At 40.8% G+C, this 19,641-nt stretch overlaps 1 protein-coding gene across 1 annotated transcript in view; it reads left to right on the top strand.

Moving 5' to 3' along the window:
- The window catches only part of SI (sucrase-isomaltase), a 146,433-nt gene that overhangs the window by 74,265 nt on the left and 52,527 nt on the right, over positions 1-19,641 (top strand). Inside the window, exons 24-35 of the mRNA XM_019491830.2 lie at positions 531-580; positions 1,577-1,747; positions 3,476-3,625; positions 4,572-4,781; positions 5,767-5,921; positions 10,000-10,168; positions 14,079-14,175; positions 14,297-14,409; positions 14,507-14,632; positions 17,276-17,404; positions 17,543-17,650; positions 19,160-19,222. Coding sequence (XP_019347375.2) covers positions 531-580; positions 1,577-1,747; positions 3,476-3,625; positions 4,572-4,781; positions 5,767-5,921; positions 10,000-10,168; positions 14,079-14,175; positions 14,297-14,409; positions 14,507-14,632; positions 17,276-17,404; positions 17,543-17,650; positions 19,160-19,222 — 1,541 coding nt within the window. The remainder of the gene's footprint in view (positions 1-530; positions 581-1,576; positions 1,748-3,475; positions 3,626-4,571; positions 4,782-5,766; positions 5,922-9,999; positions 10,169-14,078; positions 14,176-14,296; positions 14,410-14,506; positions 14,633-17,275; positions 17,405-17,542; positions 17,651-19,159; positions 19,223-19,641) is intronic.

The raw sequence follows: 19,641 nt of genomic DNA, 5'->3' as shown, positions 1-19,641 counted from the left end.
AAGGTTTGGGGGTCAGGGTTAGGGTTTTATGTCCTTTCTCGGGTGACCTCAGATGACTTATGGCCTAATAACGACTAATAACACTTGATACCAGAAAGCTTGTCCAACAACTCTCTCAACTCTATGGATGATTCAATAAAAGATATATACGGGCACACACACACACACAAACCTTGCCTCTTGAACTTTTAAAAGTATCAGAAAAGATCAGGAGTTTAAAGCTAGGTAACAGACAAACATATAAAATTTGTTTGACTGGAAGTTAGGGTGCACCAGAGAAGCCTTTGTCTCAGTTTAGCTAGCACCTAACACACTAAAGCCTCAATCTTGACTGGGGCCACTGAGCGTAACTGTAAAAACAACAATCACAATCATAATGATTAACAATCTGTTGGTGTTTAATTGTGGGACAGCCCTATACTTAATGTCTTAGTAATGCTGTACAAAAAACTAGAACTCTTGGTATTAGTAATGCTATGTTGTTCTGCCTTGCTGCATATAAAGTGTACACTTCACTCTCAATATTCTAGGTACTGTGGAAAATAACAATTACATTTCCTACCAGTTTTCAGTTTCAAATGTAAGTAGATTTTTTTTCAAATGTAATTTTTTATCATTATATTCATTTTAATTTTTAAAGTTTTCAGTTGCTTTGGAGTACCATTTTTTTCTTTCTTTCTCCCCCTCCCCCTCCCCAACTGATTTTTAAATATCATAATGTATCCCTATTTCCTGGGACATAATTAATAAACCTGTTAGGAGGCTATTTATTAAGGAGTTGAACTGCAAGGTAGTTCATTTTCCTCTCCTATCACAGCAACAGGAGATTTCCCTTAGTAAAGAAGGAGGTTCAGTGTTAATATTTAATCTGTGTTATAAGCAATCAGGTTAGCCACTTGATTAGGTTATAACAGTAAGGATAATCAGTCAGTTTGTCTACCTTTTTTACTTTTCTAGATGTTAAAGTTCTCAGAAACTGCATAATATTATATAATTATTAAGCCCTAATTGAGCTCATAAGTCTCCAAAGTAATAAGTATTATTATATCAGTAACCCTGTATTATCTTATGAAATCTAACAGCATTCTATCCTGGGGAGGGTAATAATAAAGCATGGAAACTTTTATTTCCTGTGTCATCACGTCATCAATTTGATACAAAAATGATGTAATGTTGTCAATCCATATAAAAATGTGCAAATGTTCAGGCCTTTAAAAACATACTGCTGGTACCCTTATTTGCATTCTTAGCAGACCACATTTATTCTCTGATATTTACCAAAATTGTATACTATCCACAACGATTGAGCTCTCTCCTTCAAGTCATAGGTGAGATGTACCTACTAAATGGTGGTGCATAAAATAGCTTTGGTGCTAGTTTTGCTGTGAGCTTTGCTGCTATTCTATGGAAACATGTGTTACTCATATATCATTACATTCATATAATGGTTAAGGTGAAAAGGAAGAAAGGACTGGTTCACTGTATATTGCATTATAAGAGTTATTTAGGCAAATAATTCTTGCCAGTAGATTAGAATAATGTATGATTATTATAATATGACTATCTTATCTTTCAGAATACTTTAACAATGAATGTTTTGCACATGAACTACACTGATCCAAACAATTTAATATTTGAGGAAATCAAAATTTTTGGATTGGCTTTTACACCAACTCTGCTTACTGTGTCTCAGAATGGAGTGATGCAGAATTCTTCTCATAGTGTCATCTATAATCCTTCAAATAAGGTAAATAACCACTGAAGACAGACTGGACCTTCTTCAGACGTATATAACCTTTCTTTATGTACTCCATAGAGTGGGCTGATAATTAGAATATACTGCATATATTTGCTACAAAATGAATGGCCTTAAAGATGCTCATGTTTATAGAAAAGTTATACTGGTTTTGCCTTCAGATACATTCGCACAGTTGTGAGTGTTGCCAGTGAAAAGCCATGTGTCAATGCTGGTAGCTGGATTTCATGCATCATATTTAGTGTGCCATATTCAAAGCAGGCTAAACGGTATTATGAATTTAATGTTCATGTACTGTTTCTTAAAGCTTGTACCTCAGTGCAACAAACATTTCTCAACAGGGGGAGTTCAGAGCTGTGCCAACATGGACCATGGCCTAAGTAAGCAGAAATGCCCCAATTATGCCCCTTTTGACAACCAGTTTTAAAGAAGGAACTCAGACACTGAAAGACCTGTCATTGCTTTGAATGTGGCTGTCTCTGCAGTAGCATAACTGGGGCAGCAGAAGTGATGCACCAGCCTTGGGCACTGGTTTTAGAAGAGGGCCTGCAGCATCTCTCAGTCCTCCGCACCTTAACTCTCTGGCACTTGCCATCCCTGCCCTCCACCCCCAACACCTTCTCCTTGCTCTCTGACATTCAATAACATCTCCACCGAGGGAGCTGAATTGCTAATTATGCCTTTGTGCTTTTTGGATTGTCTTTTATAGGCACATGCTTTAAACAAGAGTGCTATCAATTTAAAAAAAAAAAAAAGAAGCAAAAATGCATTTTTTATAGACTCGTAAATATTCAGGTGCCTAAATAACTTTATAAAAGCTGTGGGTGATTAGACACTATGATTTAGGTGCTTAAAGTTTTCAGGACTAAGTGTGAAATATTTAGCTTGCAAGCATTTGTCAAAATATGAATAAAGTGGACATTGTGACTCAGCGGTAATTGTCATAGCTTCATTAAAGTCTATTAAGTCTATTGATTTTTAATGGATTCCTGACAACTGACCATTTGAGGATCAGCCAAGAAATAGATTAAAAAAAAAAAATAGAGGTGAGTTTAGTACCATATTTTCTCGTATACAACACACACCTTTTCCCTCCAAAACCAGCCCCCCCACCATAAAATTGGATTGTATGTATGAAGCAGGGAAGCAAATTTTCAGACCAGGATGCATACAAGCACACTTTGACTCCTGCTTCACAGTTCAGCAGTTATTGCATTACTGCTCAGGTACCTGAAGATCTCATTTTACTTAGTTGCTCGTTGTTCTTCACTCCAGAGGTATTAATAATCACCTCTTCTTTTTAATGGTTTTAATGTTCTACTAATCAAGAAAGCCTTTTTAGGGGAATTTTGCTACTCCTGGTCTCTCTCTTCCTATTTTGTACCCTTGGAGAATCTTTAGTAATTTTCAAAATCATAGATGTACCAATGGCAACCAACCTTCAGCAACAGTTTTAGTTTCAGCTTTAGTTAAGTAGGAACGTGATGGTGAGTCAGCTGAAAATCGGGCTCTGTCCCAGCTGTTTGCTGCTATAACTCTGGAATTATTTTCTTCACTCTGCCTTTCAGAAACAAGGTATTATATATTCTATGACATGTTATATACAGGAATTAGTGACATGTTATGTTATGATGTGTGTGTGTGTGTGTGTGTGTGTGTGTGTGTGTATATATATATATATATATATATATATATATATATATAATGTTATTGTTACAGGTCACCAACATAACAGGGCTTAAGCTCGAACTAGGAAAATCTTATGTACTATCATGGGCTCAAGTGTTCAGTGACAATGACAGATTTGATTGTCATCCTGCTCCTGATGCAACAGCAGAAAAATGCCAAGCCCTTGGCTGCATCTGGAATGTAAGTACAAATTATTTATCTAATAGGAAGAAAAAGTAAATGGTTAAGAAACTTATCTCTCTTCCTTATTATTTGGTATAGTAAAACAATGGCCAGCTCAAATTTGATATATAATTTATTTGATAAATTTGTCTATCCCCAATACTTTTTGGAAAGAAGTGGTCAGATCCTCAGCTGATCTTTGTTATAATAACTCTATGGAACTAAAACAATTTGCAACCTTTGGAAAGTGTTCAGTTCTGAGCACAGAGATCTCTATGTCAATTTTCTGAACATCATCCATCCAAGTCTGCCATTTGTGAAATCAATATACCTGGGCAGTGCACAAACACTTCTTGATTTTCATCAGGTTCAAATTTCTACTTCTCGGAGCACACAACTTTGCCTGCTACTTTACATACATTTTTAAGAAGATGCAATCACAGTGATTTAGAGACCAAAGGGCTGTCTTTTTTGCTGTACATGCTAGCAACATTAACCTTTTCATGGAAATCTAAAATGTTTGGGCACTTATACGTGTGTCTGACACATGCTAAATAGCATACATCAGAGCAGACTTGATTAACTGGGTCTGCTGAAGCATGCTAATTAGCATGTTCCAACAGCCTCAGCATCATGTGTATTCAGTGTCCCTGCACTTAAATAGTGGTGGGCACTTTAACTAAAGCTCATTGAATACGCTTTAGAGAAAGTGCTCCCGCCACCATTTTGAAGCTTAGGATGTGAATACACAAAACGCTGTGGGCACTTTAATTAGAGCAGCTCCTGAGAGCTTGATGCACGTCAAAGCAAGCGTAAAAATGCCCATTGTGTTTCATTCTAAAATTGGAAGCATTTTTAGCATTCTCTTTTAGCATTTTAGCATTTTTAGCATTCTCTTCAATACATCTTAAAAGTAAAGTTGCCAAATACAATTCACTAATACATATTATCTTTTAATTTTCAGAACCAAACTGTTACACAGAACGTTCCCTACTGTTACTACCCTCCCAGCAATGGTTATTATGTTAAGCAAATTCAATATTCTTCTTCAGGTTTAACAGCAAACCTGAGCACAAATACTAATTATGTTAAGAATTCACGGTCTTTTACTACACCGATTGATACACTTACCTTGGAAGTGAAATATCATGAAAATAATTTATTGCAATTTAAGGTAAATTAATATTGCTTCATTTGTTGAAAAGTACTTTAATTTCTATAACCTTTTATATTTTGTTCAAATGAGTCATCTATTTGTGCATTAATGAACCTTCCTGGTTTTCAGATTGCGCTGTTGGTTAGGTAGTCTTCTCAATTTAGCCAAACACCTGGTATTGACTGAGTTCAAGAAAGTTTTTTCTTACAACATTGTCCTTTTTTATATAACTTAATAATATATATAATTACCTGAAAAAAAAATCAAAATTTGAAGGATTTTAACAACTCTATCATTAGGATGTAAGAATTCCTTATTAGGAACATACTCATTATTAGCAAGTAGTCTTATGTTAATATTTGTGTTATTCATACTTAGAATATATTATAGACTTAATGAACCACAATATCGCTATAGTAAACTACATACAATAAAAACACATCATAATAAATGCATTATATTATTCATTTATTTCTCAATGATTATTGATGATTAAGAATCGAAATATAGAATACAAGAAACATGAAAAAAACCTGTAATAGAAAAGCACTGAACATAATAAAAAGCACATAGAAGGAGAGAATCATGTTTACTATATAAATAAATAGGTTCAGAGCCATTTTAACCAACAACCATCTCTGGGAAAACAAAATGTTTCCAATCCCGATGTTTCTTATTTGCCAACCAACCTATTTCAACTGTGACAAAAAAGGAAACTGAGTGAAAGAGAGTGCCTCACTGAAGCAGTTACAAAATATTTATTTTTTTAGCTGATAGGGACTAGTCTATTAAAGTTTTTTTTTTTTTAAATTTATATTAGTCCAACTTAAACATTACAGAGATGATTTATCACAGGGAAAAAAGGGGAGGACTGAAAGATATCTTTTCAGTTTAATATGGGAAATACCGACTGAAATATGGGACTGAAATTCAAAGTGTCATCAGTGTATTTAACCTGTGAATATTTTATATGCATTTGAGTGAACCAATTTCTCCTTCGCAGATTTATGATTACAACAGTAGAAGGTACGAGGTTCCAATACCACTAAATATCTCTAGCAGCCCTGGAAGTACAGCTGAGAATAGACTCTATGAAGTATCAATTCAGAATGAACCATTTGGGATCCAGGTTCGACGCAAGAGCACAGGAACAGTTATGTAAGCAGGGGTTTCTTAGGTATCCAGATATCTATCTTTGTTAATTTTAGGTTGAGCCATACCATCTTAGAATCTGCTGTGTTGTGAAAGTCATTTGGCAGACTCTTGTCTTCTTTCCCCAATATAGTAGGAGTCAGTCAAATGAGCCTCCTCTTTCCAGCTTCTGCTCAGCCACTGTCAAGATATGAGAACTGCTCTCTGAACTGCCTTTATAGAATAATTATTCATGGAATGAACTTCTATAAGTCTAGCTGTACTGAAAAATATATTGCTTACCTCACAACTGGCCAAACCTTTTTCCCAGATTTTCACAGTATGGGCCCATGCCAATTTTGTCCATAATTTTAGAATAATATTATGACAACAATTTGTTTGTTTTTTTTCTCTACGATTTTCTGTGGATTAATTTACTGTTTCCTTCTGCCTTGTGGATAGCTACTTCCTTTTGTTTTATTCCAAATTGCATGTGATTTTTCTTTTCCTTTGTGTGAGATTTTTTCCCCCTTCCTTTCTGTTGTGGGTATGATTGTAAAATGTTTTGTTTCTTTGTGGCTTGACATGGAGTAAGATTGACTGACTTCTGTTTCTTCTGCTTCCTTTCTGGAGTACACAGGGGTTCCTTACTTGCTGTATGTCTCTGCGGAGTGCTTAATTTTTTATTATTTTGGAGACTTTTTGGCTATATATTACCTCAATAGTCTTCCTGTCTTGTAAAATAGACCCCTACAGGATTGTAACTTTCTGAAGTACAAGTGGTAGCAGAAGTAAAAAATTGTCTCCACCAATAAGTATGATAGGTAGATGTATTGTATGTCTTTACATCTACCTATCAATTGGTAGATTTTTCTACCAATGAATAGAATATTTCATCTTCACCCTTGAATTTAGTGTGATCAATCTAGAGCATTTGGAAAATGGGGAAACTATTGTTCCAAGCTATAGTTAACAACTTATAGATTCATAGATTGCAAGACTGGAATTGACCTCGGAAGATCATCGGGTCTGGCCCCCTGCACCTGGCAGGAAAGATAACTGGGGTCAGGTGACCCCAGCAAGATGACCGTCCAATCTCCTCTTGAAGATTTCCAGGATAGGTGATTCTACCTCTGGAGGGACCCTATTCCACAGTCTAGACACCCTGGCTGTAAAGAAGTTTTTCCTAATGTTAAGCCTGAAATGGTCTTCCAGGAGTTTATGGCCATTACTCTTGTTATCCCCAAGCGTGCCTTGGTGAACAGTTGTTTGCCAAGCCCTTGATGGTATGACCCTTATATAGCGGTAAGCCACTATCAAGTCCCCTCTCAGCCTTCTTCTCTTTTTCAGGCTAAAGAGTCCCAGGTCCCTCAGCCTTTCTTCGTATGGCTTGCCGTGCAAGCCTCTTATCATATGGGTGGCCCTTCTCTGGACTCTCCTTAGCTTTACCACATCCTTGTTGAAGTGCAGCTCCCAGTACTGGATGCAGTACTCTAGCTGCGGTCTCAACAATGCTGGGTGCAATGGAAGAATCACTTCCCTAGTTTTGTTGGAGATGCATTGATTGATGCATGCCAGGGTATTATTTGCCCTGTTGGCTATGGCTTACAATGCCAGCTCATATTCATACTATTGTCTATTATTACCCCAGGTCCCTTTCGTTCATGGTGCTGGTCACTTTGACATTGCCAAGCCTATAGGTGTATGGGGGGGGGGGGGTTGTCCCCAGATAGAGTACTTTACACTTCTTGATGTTGAACTTCATTTGATTTCGATCTGCCCAACTTGCTACCTTATCTAGGTCTGCCTGTATCTGCAGCCTATCTTCAAGTGTGACCACACTTCCCCATAATTTGGTGTTGTCCAAAAACTTGGTCAGTGAACTCTTCACCCCCACATCCAAATCATTGATAAAGATGTTGAAAAGCATTGGACCAAGCACCGGCTCCTGAGGGACACCACTGGCCACTTCTCACCAAGATGACACAGATCTGTTCATTAGGACTCTCTGGGTCCTACCCTACAACCATCCTACCCACCTAACTGTCTCATGGTTGAGCCACAGTCCCCCAATTTACTCACGAGAACATTGTGAGATACTAGATCAAAGGCCTTTTTGAAGTTAAAGTATACCATGGCGATCTCCGCTCCCTTATCTAGGTGGTGAGTTATCTGATTGTAAAAGAAGATGAGGTTGGTAAGACAAGACCTGTCCGCAATGAAGTCATGCTGGCAGAATCCTACCTTCTGTAAGCCTATCACATATTTCATAGATTTCATAGACATTTGGGCTGGAAGGGACCCTGGAGGATCATCAAGTCCATCCCCCTGCCCCAGGGCAGGAAGTCAGCAGAGATCATAGGATCCCAGCAAGATAAGCATCCAAATGTGTCTTGAAGGTGTTCAAAGTAGGTGCTTGAACCACCTCCAGCGGCAGTCTATTCCAAAACTTGGGGGCTCGGACAGTGAAGAAGTTCTTTCTTATGTCCAGCCTGAATCAGTCACAGTGGAGTTTGTGACCATTGATCTTGTCATCCTTTGGGCGGCTCTGGCTACTACCCTCTTAACTATGGTTATTCTGCCAATGAAATTCAATATACACCTTCAGATTTAATAACAAACCTCACCACCACTTGGTGCATCTACATGTATGCTTTACTGAAGAGTTGACTAATTGGCTCTGCAGTAAAGCATCAGTCTATATGTGCACCAAAACTAGGGTCCAGTAAGCTAATTCTGTCATAGGATAATACTGTAGGGAACAGTACTATTGTATGGTGGAGTAAATAACTATGATCAAATGCTCATATAGATGGGGACTACAGGTGGAAATTCTGCCTGGTCACCCCAGGCAGCAGGGGACCAGACTCCTGCCTGCTACCTAGCTACATGGCTCTGCACATTTGGCACTCTCATGCCCCAGCCAGCCCCTCCGCCACCCAATGCTGCCACCCAGAACCCAGGGCTGACCCCCCACTCCTGCTGTTATCCCAGGCCTGCTATGTCTCAGCACAAAGTGCTGCTCTCCTGGGTGCATGTGTAGACACTGTGCCCAGGTGCAGTTAATTCTGGTGCAAACTGCTCCCAAGTTTGCTTTGCTCTAATTGCATGTGTAGATTCACCCACTGTTTATTACTCGAGGTGCTGCCCTGCCCTACTTTCTGAAGGCTAGGGAAGCATCCAGCCCTATGTGCAAAATGGCATTGTCCACCAAGACATTAACATATGAGGTTTTTGATGGTTCCTAACTGGTCCATAGGAAATCATAATTTTATATCCAAAAATAATCTTTACATTTTCTTTTTCCCTGCTATTTTGGGAAATGTTAAAATTACCTGTGTAGGATTAAAAATGCATCTCTCTTGCCTCAGCTGATGCAATTGGAACTTAGAACATGACAATAAACATAGTTTTTAGGGACTTCTGTTCTTCCCATAATAAAACATAAAGGGGCAAAGGGGACCACAAGGGTGTTGAGCTAAATGTAACTTTATTTCAGAAAGCATATTTTATAATTGTAGTTTTTTTTTTTTAAACTGTACTTAAACTGTTTCTGACAATTATTCATATTCACAGATTATTTAGAACCATATAACTATTCAGAAGATACTAGGCTGTTATCCCAGTTTTTGCAAGAGACCCAGATTTCCAGCAAATGAGACTCCTAAGTACCTGTTCAATGTGGTCTGCATAGATGTCCAGTAAACTATAATTACTACTCCTTGTTTATTGTAGCATACATGGCAGCAAAGGTCAGATTAGGGAAAGACATGTGGTAATATTGTTCCATACACCTCTCACAAAACATGCTCCACCCATGGGAGTTGCCAAAATGCCTGGGCCACTTTATACCTCTCAGAGCTGTTATTGTAGATGAACTCACATAGGTCTGTGTTGCTTACCTTTTGTTCATATTCTCTAAGTTTTCTGTGCAAGAATTAAGAGTGACTTCCATTTTGTAAATGAACTAAAGATAGTATCAGAAATGTGCTAGGACAGTATGTGTGTTTGTGTGCTGTTTCTTATGGCACAGAAAACTGCTCCTTTCTTATTATTTCCTTTCCATTTTTCACTGATGATGAAATAATTCTTTCCCCTTTTCCAGTTGGGATTCTCAGTTACCTGGCTTCACTTTTAGTGATATGTTTATTCAGATTTCAACCCGTGTCCCATCACAGTATGTATATGGATTTGGTGAAAATGAACATAATATGTTTCGGCGTGATATGAACTGGCACACCTGGGGAATGTTCACAAAAGACCAGCCTCCTGGGGTATGTAAAAAAAATAATTTTGATTTCAAATTTGATTAGTCTTCAAGCTGCTGCTCTTTCTCTTTGATTTTACCTTGACATGGGTCTTTCTAGATTGATTTTCTACCAAGGTAGACAGAGTTTTTGAAAACTTAAATGTTTCAAAAAATGAATTCTCTCTTGGGTAATAGACTTCATATGGCTGTAGACTATATGCTAGATACTCAGGTGTGGCTGAGCTGTTCTCAGAAAGTGGCATCTTCTCTCTTTTCCTGATTTGGGTGAATTAATCATGGAGGAAGGCACAGCATAAGGCTCTCCCCTGTTTTTCAGCATTTCATATCTCAGGCCTAGGCTTCTTTGAGTGCAGAGTCCAAAATGAGCATTCAAAAGACTTGATTCAAAGTTCATTGCAGTAAAAGACAGTTTGAGCACTGAATCAGATCCTTAATGCATTTCAGTTTGACATAAAAAAATATTTATAAAATGGAGTAAGTTTATGGACATCTTTAAACCTATCATTAGACATTAGGACTAGAGACCCTAATCTTGAGGCTGAGGTGGCTGATAGAAAGTATGTTTTGTGCATTCTGCTCTTAAAGGTTTTAGACAATTATTTATTTCAGAATATGTTTATGTCTGCGTGTGGCAGGGCACTGTTGGTACCTGCCACTTTAATGCCTGAGCCAAGCAGCCAGTGGGTGCTTGATTCCAGTGGCCATTTTAGATCTCTGGCCTCCTATATAAACAGAGCAGTTTGCTGCTGGCAGGCCAGGCAGTAACATTGCCTTGCTGCAAGGCTGAATGCAACATCTTGGAGGTAAGGGCAGGAGCTAAAGGGGATAGTTTGGAGGCTCCTGGTCTTGGGCATGACCTAAAACTTCACCCTGCTGGGAGTGGGTGGCCTGGTGGGGCTCCCAATGGTGCGGGAGTCCCCAGGAAATACCAGGCCAGTTACCACCTTGGTGAAAGGCGGGTCGGGGTGCCTTAATAACCCCAACTCCCACAACTGGGTGGGTTATACCATAGTAGGGCCAAGAAGGCAGACCCAGGGTAGAGACTGGGCTAGAGGCTCAGAGGCTTGACTCAAAACACCCTTGACTGGTCAATGCTGGAGCCAGGACTAGAAGGGTCAAAAGGGCTAGGGGCTTACCGTGAAGCATGCCCAGAGCTAAGGGGTGAGGGTTTCCAACTGGTCTTGGAGGTGAGGCCAGGGCCTGTGATCAAAGGTCCCAGGGGGGCCAAACCCAAAAGGGGGAACAGCTCAGGGAGCTAGGCAGCCCAGAATGAGGGTGGAGTAGGCCACCTGATTGGAGGGATCTAGTTGGCATCTGGATTGAAGGATTCTGGAGCCCAGTGTGCGGCTGGTTATAAGAACTGTGGATACCATCTACGAGGCTTGCGCTGTGGTGTAGGGGAGGAATGGAGCCACAAATAGCACCCCCTGGCATCAGGGCAAGAATGGGCAGCCTCCTGCTTAATTAACAACATAAATATGCATCATCAAGGCGTGGCAGAAGAAGAGGTGAGCGGTTGGTCCAGAAACAGGTGGGCAGGCCATTGAGAAACTGGCCCTAAGAAAGCCCCCTGTTACACTGCTCTACATTTAAAACCTCACATCTTTGATAAACTAGTATTTGCACAGGTAAATCACTGTTATGATGTATTTAAGTATGCCTGTGTGTTCTCATGTACAGTGTGGTTTGCAGACTGTATAAGTTTAAAAAAGAAATGGTGGTATCATTTGTCCCTGTCTTTTCTCTACATACTGGGTACATCTATACAACACTTTACTGTGCAGTAGTTTAAGTTACTGCACAGTAAGCATCCATGTCTACATGTGCACACTTCTACTTCACAGTAAGTTTCACTACTCGTGAGTAAATTGTTACCTGCCAATTTACTCCCCAGGTCTGGGAGCCTCTCTTGGTGCAGCACTGGCTAGCCACTGTGGCAGTCCTAGCCACAGGCCCCTTAAAAGCCTGCAGGCATTTTGAACCCTTGGGCATAACAGCAGGGAGCCGGGTGGGACCTGACCACTGCTGCTGCTGTATAGGCCACAGGCTACCTGTGCCAGCCTGCATACACCCCAGCATCACTGCCTGGCACTACAGTGCAACATGGCTGCAAGGCCCATGCCGTCCAGCTGTGCAAGGCTGCTCCAGGCTCCTGCCAGGCCTGCCAGCCCCCAGGTCTAGCTGCAACCAGCTCCTGGCTGCTAGAGTCAGCTTCCCCATAGCCAACCCTCAGCAGCCTATCCAGAACCCGCAGGTACTGTCAGGCATCATCTTGCTGCACAGCTCCCAGTCCCATGGTATGCCCCTGCACTGGGTGCTGCAACCAGCTGCCCAGGTCAGGCAGCACAGAGACAGCCATGCAGAGGCCTGGAGAGCCAGCACAGGAACCTCAATGGCCTCTTCACTCATGCCATTCACCACCACCTGGGGCTTCAGCTGGTTGCAAGAGGAGACTGGCAACCTTTGCCATTGTGGGGTGAGGCATAGGTGCAGCAGCAGTTCAACACCCAGCCCCCCCCCCCCCTCCAGCTGGGCCCAGACCTGCTGCTCACCTCAGCTCCACGTGGGCACAGGGCAGGAGCTGTCAGCAGCAGGGCTAGGACTGTGCATTAGTTTTGCTGTTCCTAGTCCCCAGCTGCCAGAGGAAGGGCTGCCTGCACCAGGGGACCAGCAGCCACCATCACCCCTGGCCCACCAGAATCACTGCAGCATGCACACCCATGGGAGAATGGCCAGAAGCTGGGGTGCTGGCTGCCTGCCCCTGGGCTATGCCCCATAGGTGCCCCTACGTCATAGCCACCCACCCCAGAAGGGCGCACAGACACACCATACTGTAAATAGTTTGCACTGGAGAGGGTATTCCATTGTTGATGGGTGGTCTGGGTGGATATCTGGTGTTGGGGAGGGAGAGTGGAGGGGAGGGGAAGCCTTTTTCTTGTGAGGACAATAAGCTGTTTTTTCTGAGAACAGTCCACAGTAAACATGGTGTTGAGAGTGGGTGGTGGGGCAGGGGTCCATGTGCAGCTGTCCAGGAGAGCTACAGCTGGGAGTGCAGGAGGAGGTGGTTGGCCAGTGTCTCTCACACCTGGTGACCTGGCCCCCACGGGCAGGTGTGTGGCTTGCCCAGGGCCTCAGTGTGGGGGATCTGCCACTTTTGCTGCCACCACAGGTGGTGCTCCCACTGCTGGTTGTCCTCCACTCACCATGCCTCCTCTGCCCAGGCCTCACAAACTAACTCTTCCTGGGCCTTGTAGATGTTATGCTGTATGCAGGCTGTGACAGTGACCTGGGGATGTTGTCTTCAGTGAACTCAAGGCAGGCAGTGAGGGTGTGCCAGTGTCCCTTGAGGTGGTTGAAGGTGCACTCCACCAGTGTGTGGGTCTGGCCCAGTCATCAATTGAAGAGGGCCTGGCGGTGGTCCAGCTGGCCAGTATAGGGCCGCATGTGTCAGGGCAGGAGTGAGTAGGTGAGATCCCTGATGAGAAGGGGTGGGAACACCATAATGCCCAAATGTAGGTCTGGCACTCCCAATGCAAAGCAGTCACTTTGCACCAGGGCTAGCAGGGTGGAGTTCCAGAAGACATGGGAATGGTAGGCAATTATTTTCATTTCCACTTGAGTGTCCTCATGTATATTGGGCTCAAAATGTGAAACTCATAAGGAAAAAAAAAAAAGTCTTTTACTGGGAAATGTAAGCATTTACCTTAATGTGATTTGGAAATGTATTAATGTATGCACATGATTGCATACGCTTAAGTAGGTATTTGAAGGGAAGGAAAGCAATTCAGTGATGACTTTTTTTTTTTAAGTTATTTGTCTGTAATGAATTAATTTTATTGTAAGTGTATAGAAACTATGTTACTATTTATAACATTTTATGTCAGAAACTAAAATTATCTTTGTTTGTTTTGTAGTACAAATTGAATTCTTATGGTTTCCATCCCTTTTACATGGGCCTGGAAAATGATGGAAATGCTCATGGAGTTCTATTGCTGAACAGTAATGCAATGGGTAAAAACAAACCTCACATTTTATTCTCTGAATGTTTTCATAACAGTAATATTCACTTTTTCATAAGAGTAGTTTTTTATCTGATTATTCTTTTCCTGTTTTTTCTGCTCTGGATTTTCAGATGTAATATTCCAGCCAACTCCTGCTCTGACGTACCGTACTATTGGAGGAATTCTGGACTTCTACCTGGTTTTGGGCCCCACTCCAGAGCTTGTTGTTCAGGAATACACTTCAGTAGGATTGACATAATGTCATAACTTTATTACAATTTTTTCCCCAATTGTTTTTATTCCCTTATTTGAAAACTCTGTCTTTTCCTAATTTATTTTAGCTAATAGGGCGACCAGTAATGCCATCCTATTGGGCTTTGGGATTCCAGTTATGCCGTTATGGATACAAAAATGATACTGAAGTCTCTGACCTGTATGAAGCAATGAAGAAAGCTCAGATACCCTATGTAAGGTTTTTGCAATTTTGCACTTACCATTGTTTGAACTCTGATTTCAGAATGCTCCATAAAAAAGGGGAAGAGGGAAAGAAAAAGAGAGAAAGCAACTGGCCATTGAAGAATAAATAATATTGTGTTCATTGTGCTGCTGTTAAACTTCTGTATGGTTTCGGATGTCTAGATCCACAGCTATAATGGCTAAAATCTGCATAGTGGACTTAGACATCACAGTGCTGATCACTATAGCATCTGATTTTTTGACCCATACCAATCCTGCAGAATTCACATCTGTACACAACATGTAGGGAACTTAGCTCACCTACAAAGGATGTGGCCCTACCAAAAAGTTATAGGGGATTTTCAAGTGGTGTGATGCTCACAGTTACTCCCACTGAAGCTGTTCCACTTTGTAAAACATAAATAAATATACTGATAATTACTTCATGGCCTAGTAGTAAAGATGCCCAAGTGTAAAATGGGGTTCCAATCCCTTTATTGGAATCTAGAACCTAGTACTTCCCTTTCCCAGCTGGGTGTGTCATACAACTTCCTTCTCCTTCAGAAAGCCTCCTGTACCAAGAGCTATAGGTGGTATAGTGAATTCCAGTGGTGCTTAGATATTGAGCTTCCCAGAACTGCACAGACTGAGGTGCTTCTGGATATGTCTAGAAGCAGACCTTTACATGCTGAAAGAATTTTAAGGCCTCTGACAGATGTTACTCTTAAGATATGCTTAACAGATTAATCACGCCTTAAGCAGAGACCTGGCTACGTGTTCATTCAATTAATGCTATGATAAAAAGAAGTGTAATAACTTTGTGACTTATTCATCTTTTGTATAATAACATTGTGGCTAGATCCTATCACACTTTTAATTGTACATGTGGCCAGCGCTCCCAGCCTCTGAAGGATCCTGATTGGGGCTCCCAGTTGGGGAGTGCACCATGTGCTTCAGCAGCTGGGAGGCCACATCAGGCAATCGGAGCTTCTAGCCATAGGAGCGCAGTGCACTCCCAAGGCTGGGGGATCCAATAGCTGAAGGGGGCTCCCGGCTGAGGGATCGCAAGGAGCCAAGGGTACTTGTACATGCAATAGGGATTTAGTTTGGTTTAGTTCTCCCTAAATTGAAACGGTGGGTTTTTAAAAACCCACCATTTCCAGCATTTCAATTTAGGGAGAATTAAACTGAACTAAACCCCCGTGGTGTGTACACAAGGTTGGGTTCCAATCCTGAGCACTTACCTGCCTCCTGGGAGGCACTGCAGCCAGGGAGGGGAGCATTGGGTCCCTGCACAGCTGAAGCAGGCAGGCAGGCTCCAGGAGAAAAAAACAAAAATGGTCAGGCTCCTTGCTGCTTCCCCCCGCCTCCCTTCAGTTGAGCTTTCCTGCACAAGCTGCCACCGGGTCACACAACCCCTGAGCTGTGCGGGGCCTGGTGCTTCCCTCCGCCAGCAAGTGGGTGCTGCCTGGGGGTGACGACACCACAAAATTTCTCCAGTTTTATAAAATAACTTCTGATATCAATATATTTTTAACCATCAGTGAAATACTAATCATGCTCTTTTTGCTTTTTTTGTTAAATAAATCTTATAATTTTAAGGTCTACCATATATTGATTTTTTTTTTGCATAATCTTGGCATAATTTCAGTTAAGTTCATGCTTGCAAAATGAGCACAGACCCTGTATCCATGCTTGGCTCAGTTTTATGTTCCCTGAATTCATTGATTCAGTGGGAGCAATCATCATTGGCATTTCCTCAATACAAGGATGACAGATGGGGAGCAGACCGGGAACAGCAGAGTCTAAGAAATACAGGAGTGCATTCTTGAACAAAAGTCATGACCTAGATTAAGCATTTTGAAGGCAGTCATCCTGAAGTGGGTGCAGTTGATATGCCTGCTAGAAGTCCTCACAGAATTCATGGAGTGCTCACTGCTTGAAACTTCCCTGACACTGTTGTGGAAATTATTATTTCATTTCCCACCCACAACAGATTGGTGGTGGCAGCTTCAACATATAACTTATGAGTCCACCACTCTACCCATTTGTATTTATTTGCATTACAGACCAACTAGAAATACCAGCTAGGCATTGGCTCTCACTGTGCTACTTATAATGGATTAGCAGGGAAGGAGGAAAAAGAAAAAGCAACATGTATTTAATGCCAACATTGTAACATTCAGGTGTTTTTTTACAGTCATGGCTGGGCACTGGTTTAATAATGTTGGGAGTAAATTTCAAAGGCATGTGAGCACAATATAATGGTATCTCACATTAAAGGCACTCTTTCATTATAGAGTTCAGATGACAGGGAATCATCTCAGCATGGCACAAACTGATGATCCATTTATTCCTCAGGCACTGACTTGCACACATGTATATTTTTCATATATATTTGAAAAATGGGACTTTATTCATCTCTAGTGGATAATAAATTTTCTATCTTTCAAATAAATTTGGGATATGAGAGGTCTAATTGTGAATTGACCTTGATTTTTGGTTTAATTTTCAGTAGATATTCTTGCTAGAAGATGCAGCAGTTTCCACTTTTACTTTTCAGAAAGTCAGCAGTTCTCTTAATTTACCTGCTATGTTATAAATATGCACTTAAAAAAACACTTAACATCATGCATTGTTTTTGTGAACTACAGGATGTACAATACACGGATATCGATTATATGGAAAGGCAGTTAGACTTCACTCTTAGCCCACGCTTCTCTGGATTGCCAAAACTTGTTGACAAAATGAAAGCAGAAGGAATGAGATTCATCATTATTCTGGTTAGTCTTCAGGCCTTCCCTCCCTCCTCAAATTGCTATTCATCATGGCAGGATATATCTCATTCCTGATACATATTACTTCATTTCTAGGCTTGATTTCTGAACACATATTTAAAATAGTTTTTCCTTTAATTTTAGGATCCAGCAATTTCTGGAAATGAAACCAATTATCTAGCCTATACAAGGGGCTTACAGAATGATGTCTTTATCAAGTGGCCTGATAGTAATGATATCGTATGGGGAAAGGTACTGTTTTTGGACAATTGATGTCATTAGAGACAGCATGTCTGAGTATGATTTTATGTTAGCATGGCTAAGTAGTGATTTGACCCTGAGCTACAAGCATCTACAAGAGGAAGAGGGTTCTGATTCTAGAGAAGCCTTTTAATAATGTAGAAAAAGGATATGATGACATTTAGTATTTAGAAGCTGAAGCTAGACAGTTCAGAAGTTCTTTAGCCTGCATTATAAGGGAATCTAAGACAATTATAAAAATCCCCTTCAGGTCTTAACATTTATTATAGCAGTAGCAAATCTAAGGGGATATTATTCTATCTCTTCAATTAGGAGAGAAGTCCTGTTTTTATGCCAGCATCTTCACAAAGCAAATCCAATAGGAATTCTGCACAAAAAGCTAATCATATGTCATGGGTATGTCTCAGTTCACATCAAAATACGTAGAAGTAAAATCTTCGTGAGAATAATGCCTAATGATACTGAGTAAGGCTTACTAACTGGATTTTACTACTGAAACCCAACATCTGTAAGTCCACCTGGAATAAAATAGCTGAATAATGAACCATCATCAACACCCATCCATGCATGATGCAAAATGTTCATGCTACCTCTGGCAGTACCAGCAGATTAGGCCAAAGGAAAATGTGTACATGGAATAGTGTCATTCCTTTTTCTTCATGCACTATTCAGGACTTGAGATGGTTGGCTGGGGAAATAACCCCAGATGAAGGTGCCTGGAGGAAGCCCTTGATCCATTTAGGAAGGGAACTGCAGACGTGGTATCACACTATAAAGTCTTGTCATCTCTGCATGGAAGACCATGGGTCCTAACGATTTTCTTGAGATTTGCATGGGTTGAGTGAGTTTTGGAGGCTGAACACAAGCTGTTTTGAAGAGGGATAATGTACATACCCTTCCAAAGAACCAACAACACTTTCCTGTCCTTTCCATTAGTTTTCTTATCTAAAGAGAGCGTGGTTTTTACAGCTTTTATTTATTTCTCCCTTAATACTGATTTTCTATGGACTGGTACCCCTGAGATGAACTATGCACACAGAAGGGTTTCCCTTCATTTTAACAGTAATCTCTTTGAAAAATAGAGTGGCCTGGGCCTGTATGTTCTAATGAAATTCAAATCTTAGCAGTATCAGCGATGGGTGGAACACATACCTTATGACTGATAATTATGTGAAAAATTGGTCTGAGTTTGATTTTATACAAAAATGAGTCCTATGTTCTTTCGATAAAGAGGTTGCATCTCTTGTAGTAATAGCTATCAGCCTTAGAAATAGTCTTGCTGGAGAGGAACTTGGTTTGAAAAGACACAGTTACTATTGAATCAGTGAGGAAGGATCAGGAAATATTACTGTGAGTGATCACAAGAGTCCCTTTAAAGAAAAGAAACAGCTTGGGGGGGGGGGGGGGCTTCAAAATGAGAGTCTAAAACAGAGTTTGTCATACATTATGTAACTACCGTGTTTGTACTGATCTTTTAAATAGTTGTTTTCCTTTTAATAGGTCTGGCCAGATTATCCTAATGTTACTGTTAATGATTCCTTACCCTGGGAAACCCAAGTGGAAGTAAGTATGTATGCCATTGTTAGCACGATCATTTCCTACTGACACCAAGCCACACAGGCAGAGGGAACAACACATCTGTTCAAAATAGTAGAATAACTATGTAATGAAGTGGTTCTCAAACTTTTTGGACTTGAGGCACCCCTCTATATTGAATGGCATCCAGTTTCAAAAAACTATATATATATATTACAGAGCTTAGCTCCTTGCAGAGGGGCTGGGCACTGGAGGTGGATTGGCTGGGCAGGGACACGCCTGAGCCCACACTTCTCTAAGACCATTTATGCTGTTCTGTTTTAGGGTTTTATGCCAAGACCAAATGAGCTGCTAGTGTTCATTTATACTCTGACAATGTAAAGTGGCCACAAAGTTGGTGTACATGTAATTTTTGCTTGATTTAAGAACTCGTTAAACTACCAAAG

Source organism: Alligator mississippiensis, chromosome 7, assembly GCF_030867095.1.
Source record: "Alligator mississippiensis isolate rAllMis1 chromosome 7, rAllMis1, whole genome shotgun sequence".
NCBI lineage: Eukaryota > Metazoa > Chordata > Crocodylia > Alligatoridae > Alligator > Alligator mississippiensis.
The sequence above is the reverse complement of the archived record's forward strand: the minus strand, read 5'-3'. Positions and strand labels throughout refer to the sequence as shown.